This window comes from Drosophila grimshawi, unplaced genomic scaffold, assembly GCF_018153295.1.
Source record: "Drosophila grimshawi isolate 15287-2541.00 unplaced genomic scaffold, ASM1815329v1 contig_848, whole genome shotgun sequence".
NCBI classification, from domain to species: Eukaryota; Metazoa; Arthropoda; class Insecta; order Diptera; family Drosophilidae; genus Drosophila; species Drosophila grimshawi.
Window position 1 is genome coordinate 15,098,643 of NW_025063692.1, and position 7,257 is coordinate 15,105,899.

General features: G+C 41.4%; 1 protein-coding gene across 1 annotated transcript; it reads right to left on the reverse strand.

Moving 5' to 3' along the window:
• Positions 1 to 5,322: 5,322 nt before the first annotated feature.
• Positions 5,323 to 6,643, reverse strand: LOC6564987 (sentrin-specific protease 8). Its single transcript, XM_001991822.2, has 2 exons — positions 6,563 to 6,643; positions 5,323 to 6,472 (listed from the first exon to the last, which is right to left on the reverse strand). The coding sequence occupies exon 2, from the start codon at positions 6,462 to 6,464 to the stop codon at positions 5,478 to 5,480; it is 987 nt and encodes a 328-aa protein (XP_001991858.1). The 5' UTR covers positions 6,465 to 6,472; positions 6,563 to 6,643; the 3' UTR covers positions 5,323 to 5,477.
• Positions 6,644 to 7,257: the final 614 nt, after the last annotated feature.

The following is a 7,257-nucleotide window of genomic DNA, read 5'->3' on the forward strand; positions in this document are numbered from 1 at the left end:
AACTTATGTATTCCTACGTATGTGTCCTTAATCCTCATGGACACATGTACATGCAGGCTGCATATGTATCTATCAGTTGAGTATCTACGGGTTAAATTGTCGGTCATTGTTAAGACTTTGACTGCCGAAAAACACAATAGCAAATAGTGAAAACGAGTGAAATGCATACGTATGTATATATGTATGTGACACAAAAAGGATTTCATCAATGTCATTGTAGCATGTTAAACTCAGCATTGTGGGCCTGTACCAGTACAGGGTATACGGGGTAAGTACCCCAAACACTGTGCACAATCGATTGTTGCTATTCCCCATGACTACTTCTCCTTCTCACTCGCGCGCTCTCTCTCTCTCTCTAATTCTATCTCTCTCAACGGCTTACGGTCTCTGTGGCCATTAACTTAACTGACAAGCTTACTGACCACACATCTGACGATGCTCTTTTTGTTGGCTAATGAAAACATTTGGTTGGCAAACACCGACAATACGAGAAGTTATTAAAATATTTTTCTACTCGTATTTGGGCCTCTGCATGACATTTACACGCACTCTGACAAGCAGACAACAAACCTATACACACACACACACACACGGTTACAAATCCAGACACAGATACATAGCCACAAATTCATACGCAGATGCACAGAGTCTGATGGGATAAATGGTCATATTTAAAGGTGGGCAGCCAATCTCTATACCTGCAGGAATTTGGGCACATATGGAGTCCAATTGCTGTGCTGTGGGGCTGGTTGCAAGGGTGTGGGGGGGAGGGGGGCAGACAGGATGCTGTTGTTATTTGTTTGCTTTAATGTGCAGCCTATTTACCTGTGCTTCCTCTGTGTATGTGTTTGTGTTTGTGTTTGGGTGTGCCGACTGTCCAGAAATCCTGAATTCCTTTGTTGATATTTAAAGTGATTTTATTCGACGAATTCAATGTGTGCATTTGTTTGTCATTTACAGTTATTGCTGTTTAAGCACAGACACACACACACACACACACACACACACACGCAGCCACATGTGTCCAAAAAATTGTTGTAAATATAAAATAATTGTGTTTTGAAGTCACTTGGAAGATCCTATTAACACAGAACACACAAGCTTAACTATTTACTAAATGCCGATAGAGCCACACATCGCAATGTTAAAGACATCTATTTGGGTTTTGTCGCTTGGCATAATATGCCTGAATAAATCACAATCAAGAAATTTGAACATAAATTTGTAGTTAATAATTGAGTTATTATGTGACAACAGGCTTACTACATTATTGAGTCCCACATCGATGGCTAGGTGACCATTGGACAGGCTTAAGCGAAAGACTTCTCAGACTTCTCGCCTCACAAACTGTAACTGTTTCCATAATTATTTTCAGTTTGACAGACCAAAACAAAATCAAAAAAATCTATTTTTCCACTCGCTATGCAAATTGACCCGGTTAGGCATATTTATAATGTTCCGACTGATGTGAGTTTTTACTGCGTTCGTCACATTTCGTGTATTATTTGTTGTATGTTTAAGTATATTTGTTGTAGATAGGTTTACCGAGCCAAAGTTAAGCTTGTGTTGTCGAGCAGCTTAAATTAAAGTTGCCTTTCAAGCGTTTTGTGAGCGATAAAAATCGCACCCGAACGTGACAATCGACACAAGTCGCGCCGCGTCGGCAGCGTTAAAGGCTAGAGCAAACAAAGCCAATGCAACGGGAGAGTGCCGGGTGGCCTCTCCCAGGATGAGAAGGGGCATTAAGTGAAGCCTGCCTGCCAGCCTGCTTGTTGTATATTGTGCTGTGCTGTTTATATTGTGCGTGCGCATGATGATGCCACCCACTTGTTTACCTTTCGAGAGAAGCATGAGTCCTTAAAGCTGCCAGCTGTCTGCTGTCTGCTGTCTGCTGTCTGCTGAATCCTGCTGGATTAAAGCCGCCTGTCCGTGGGACACACAAATTGCCGTGCATAATGCCAGCTTGGTCCCAGGCACGAAAAATCTCGAACAGATTTATTCATTTGCGGCTCGAGTTACGAGCTGCAGCATATGAAATATTTAGTCATTGCCCGGATTGTTGGTCTTTGGTTAAGCATGGAGCCGTTGCCAAGGTAAAACAAAGCTTCTGCCGGTTGACCCACTCAAGCTCAAAACTCCATCACGTTGCGCCCACCATCCCCCGCTCCGCCCGCCATTTGATGTTGCAACCGCCACCGCCCCGATCGTCCAAATTCAACAATTTGCACTCAATTGCAATTTCCGTGCCGTGTCGCTGGTTTTGGCGCTGCCAATACCATTTCCATTGGTACGTGGACGCCGGCATCCGCTTGCCAATGGGTTAGGACCGGTTGCCCCACTTGCCACTCTTTAAGCCCCCGTTTCTCGTAGCACGTACGGCGTGAACGGGGCTGGCAAATGTGAAATGCGCAGAAATTTGTTCAGCCATTTATTGTCTGTTGTTAGCTGTTGGTTGTTGGCATTTTGTTGTTTTTTTTTCCCTCTGTAGCTGTATTTTTTTATTTTTTTTTTATATCAATATAAAACGTGACGGTGGATTCCTTTAGCATCTGCACTTCCTATGTCTAGGCCTCAACTGCCGAAAACTGATCAAAGAAACCTGATTGGCCGCACTGGATCCTACTTGACGATTTCCCGAGTGTATCTGCATTGCTATTATGCTGAAGTCCCAGCAGCTCAGCTATTCCCAAATATCCTCTACGTTTTCAGTTTTAAGCTAGTCTCTGTAAATAAGTAGATAACCCAGCCAAGAGTATGATAGCAATGTCGACCTCCCAGAGGGTATCACAAAATGTGTTGTGCAAGCTTTGATCAGCATTTGAAGTAAGTTTGATTTAACAGAGTTGACTCTGTATTTGTCATCAATGCTTTTAGGGCCAGTTTTCGATTCAGGACCAGAGCCACATAAAGAAATTTCAGTTTGAATGGGAGTGCGAGTGAGCAGAAGACAAAGAGGTAGACAGTGCGTGTGAGAGAGAAGCATGGATTACGATAGGGAGACGAAGGAGGTGATGCGTCACCTCAAGCACCAGATTGCCCTAGCCAATGTCCAGGAGCTGTTGGCCACCGTCAGCTGCAAGTGCTTCGAGAAGTGCGTAACAAAGCCACGCGACCATCTGAGTGGTCCGGAGGAGAACTGCATCAACATGTGTATGGATCGCTTCCTGGACTCATTTCGCCTTTGCGCCCACACTTATGGTCAGCGTCTCCGACGCGAGCAAAGCCAGCAACGTGGTTAAGATTGGAACTAGGACTCAGTGTTGACACTTCATTTCAATAGCAAGTGCTTGGATTTTAGTGGGCCTTAGATATTTATTCAATTGCTGGTCGTCGAGCTATTTTATCCAAAACCACAAATTTCCAAATTATTACGTTACATAATAAAAATATATCTAAGTGTTTATTTATTCATAACAATTTACTGAAGCTTATTCAGTATTCATTCAATCTTTTCGACTTATTTGCACGTACTTGTTAGCTCCAGATCCAAAAGTTCTCACTCCTCCAAAACTATTTCAGACGGCTCCAAATTGTATACAGCTTGTATAGTTTTATTCGAACTAATCCTATTTTCAAAAGCAAGAGGTTTTTTGTAAAAAGAAAACATGTGAAAATGTTACAGTGAAGAGATGTCGACTATGAGATATCCTGAACCCAACTATTCACCTAATAAGTCGTGCACTTTTTAATTTTTAAACCTACAAGCTTAAAAAGAGATATATATATATATGGGATCCGAGATACTTTCTTCTGCCTGTTACATACTTTTACACTTCTTTAACTTCATTAACCTTTTTTTTTTACCCATTTCGGTTGATTTTCATTTAATGATCCCCCGCCCGCTTTTACGGATGAATTCAATAGCTTACACATTCTGCAAGAGCAGACTTAAACACAGAGAGTTCAGCATTTTTTTTTATACTCTTCTGGGGCAGCTGCTTTTTGAATGGTCGCCTTTGAATTGAGTTCGTTCGCATTAATATCAGGACCTGGCATTCAGTGCAGAACTTTGCGTTTGTCCGGACTGCGACTAGGAACGGGATTTTACTCGTTTTCGCCAGTCGCCGCTTTGTCTGCGGCGTTGAATGGCCAGCGTACCGACTCTGGAGTGACTCTAGGCCCAATTTCTGGTGACCATTTGGTATTTTGGCCCTGTCTGCCTTTCAGCCTCTCTGGCAATTGCATTTCAAAGCTGCCATATCCATATTGAGGGCTGAATGCGTAATGTGAAATGTGCAAAAATTGTATTTACATCGCGACACGCTATACACACACTTAATCGTTGAATCGCTGCCAGACCGGTGGCATTCAGCGAGGGCAGGTTAAGGCGTAAGTAAAACATTGAATTATATATATATATATATATATATATATGCATAAGCACTTATCGATCTATCTGATCTCTTAGATTAGTTGCATATTATATGTATAATATGCCGGTTAATTTAAGTAAATAATCAGACAAGGTTTCGACAAGGATTTGGAATAATTTCACTTCGAGCGTAAGACTAGCTTATATTGTGTACAGTAATGCAACAATAAGTACGCATGGCAAAGAGGAAACTGGCCAATGAATGGCTGAGGACGTTACGCATTTGCACTACGACTACTTGGACAATTGTCGCCCTTTACGCCCTTTTGAAATGGCAAACAAAGCACAAGTGTTGGATTTTTCCTTATGCAGCAAATGGCGTCTCCTTAAACTGGAATGGCAGAGGCGCACACGGACTTGACGCAATTGAACGATTCTATATGGAGTATGGAGGACGTCTTCCTCGGACAAAGTATTTCTTGCAGTGAAAGCTATAAAATTTAGTAATTAGATGTAGATCATTTATAGTCGAAATGCACCTAAAGCCCCAATTCAAATAAACAACTGAATCCATTAATATTGTAGGCAATTTTAATTTTCGTTTGTGTCAGGATCTAAAATGAGCCAATTGGAATACAGGAATTACCGAAATTGATTATATATCAAGTGTCGTTGTTGTATAACCCTTAGCCAGGAAGTCAAGTGTGTGTGTGTGTGTGTGTGTGTGTTGCACAATTGGGAGCGAATCAAGCTGTGAATTACACGTATGGTGCTATTGAAAAATATGGAAGGGGAGAGTGGGTCAAGGGGAGGGCAAAAGGGTAAATGCCTCAAGGTAAGATATTATTTTCTTTAGTTTTGGTTGTATATTACACAATCACGCCTAGTGTTTCCTGAGTTAAGTGTCAATACATTTTATGCTATCTATCAAACAAACATTAAATGTCTTCATTATTATTACTATATATTATTTTATGTTCGAGCCTACCTTATTAAATTATTGTTTTATAAACTTGCAATAAGTTTATTAATGTTTAAAAACATTAATTTATGGTTACGTTAGTATACAGCTTTTCAGTATTCCTAATGGAAACTGGATATCGTAGTGTAGGGAGTTCTATTACTTGCTGTTTGCTGCGTCCTATTCTATTTCTGTTGTAATGGTTTAGTGTTTACCTAGCTTACTCAGCGAGGCGATCAGTGTGATAAGCGTATTGCGCTTGATTTTGATCACTTTCCGGGGCAACAGTTTAACACCTGAGATGGTATTGTAGCAAATCACATGGTCAACCAGATGATCGACCATGCACATGACGTGAATGCCACAATCGTAGTCCTTCTTGTGTTGCGTGCAACTCCCGACGCGAAAGCTTGCTTCAGGCATGCCCACAACATCTTTAATACTGTTGAACAGCTCCACTGCGTTATCTATATTGTTGTTGCTATACGAAGCAAAGTGATAGAAGGAATTATTTGGCCGCGACGCAACCAGCAGAGACCAAAAGATGCCGTCGCGTCCGTTCGACAATCCGTCATTCACCGCAAAGAATATGAATGATTTGGTAAGGGCCAAGCGATCTTGTAATAGCGCCATTTCTTGCTGCTTCTTGTCCATGTAGGGCAAACATTGGGACAGTTCCGGTGTCACAAACAGATAGAATAAATTTGGTTTGTACTTAATCTGGTCTAGATAGGTCATATAAAAGCCGAGCACAGCATCGTTCAGAAAATGAGGACCATGCAGTAGCTTGATATCGCTCATGCGCAGCATGTTATTGTGTAAATCGACCAAAACGGGATCTGCACAGGACTCCGCTTTCGGATTTTTGCTGTAAGCAACAGCATTGTGGCTGGACATCGGTTTGTCGTCGACGTTGTCGTTGTCTAACTCATCTGGTGCGACTCCAACAGCTTCTGCAGTTGTGGCAGCGACTTCTACAGCGACCGCTGAAGCTACTGTCTTGACACCGACTTCGAAGTCTTCAGCACTTACTTCGGATGCATCAGCTACCGTGCTAGGTTCAGCAGTTGTGGCAGCGACTTGAGAAGGTTCAGCAGTTGTGGCAGCGACTTGAGAAGCCTCAGCAGAATTGTCAGGGACTTCGGTTGGTTCAGCAGCTGCCCATTTCCTTTTGTATAGTTTGCGTGGCATCTTTAATCCTTCAGTTTGGGATGAGAATATACAAAAATAAAATAGAAGGCATTATAAATGTGCTGCTGTCTAATAATCCCTGAATTCGGAGTACTTACATGCAATATATTTTGTATGCAGTCAAATCGGAACGACAGCAAATTTGTAAACTGACTATTTGTTGAGCTCGATCTGCTTCGGTTGAACAGTTTTTCCAAACTGTTTCTGAATTAGGAATTTTTGCCTGACAATTTGTTATTTTCTTTTGACAATGCACAGTGCTACCAGATTATGGAAGATATCGAACTTATAATGTATCGATTATTTTGCATTAAATAAATATCGGATCGAACAGTCCTATTGTCCTATTTACAGTTTAGTAAAGTTAGTCACACCAAAAGTCTGAAAGCTCGAGTTGAGAGAATCTGGAGGATACAGAGACAGACAGGTGGACGCACGTGGCTGCTATTCGGCAATTGAGTTTGTACAAGAATATTATATATGCCTTATGCGCAACAAACGAATGGACGTCAAGATAATAAAAAATATCATCTGTCAGTGAAAATACATTTTAAATTGCAATTCTATAAATGTTATGAACATGATTTTCATTCGGACACACTTTATGACTGGGTTGAAGTTGGCGGGTTGAACAAAGGCGCAATTACCCATTTGCTTGCCTCATATATGACATGGCATATGCATTGTTTAGAAAATGATTTGCGGTTTCAATTTTTCGCAAACACATACGTATAGAGTGAGGAGCTGCAAAAAGTTATGCATTGTTGCCATACTTTGTCGTCGTCGTCGTCGT

Excerpts from the sequence above, each read along its gene's own strand:
- LOC6564987 (XM_001991822.2), bottom strand. The coding sequence starts at position 6,464 with ATGCCACGCAAACTATACAAAAGGAAATGGGCAGCTGCTGAACCAACC.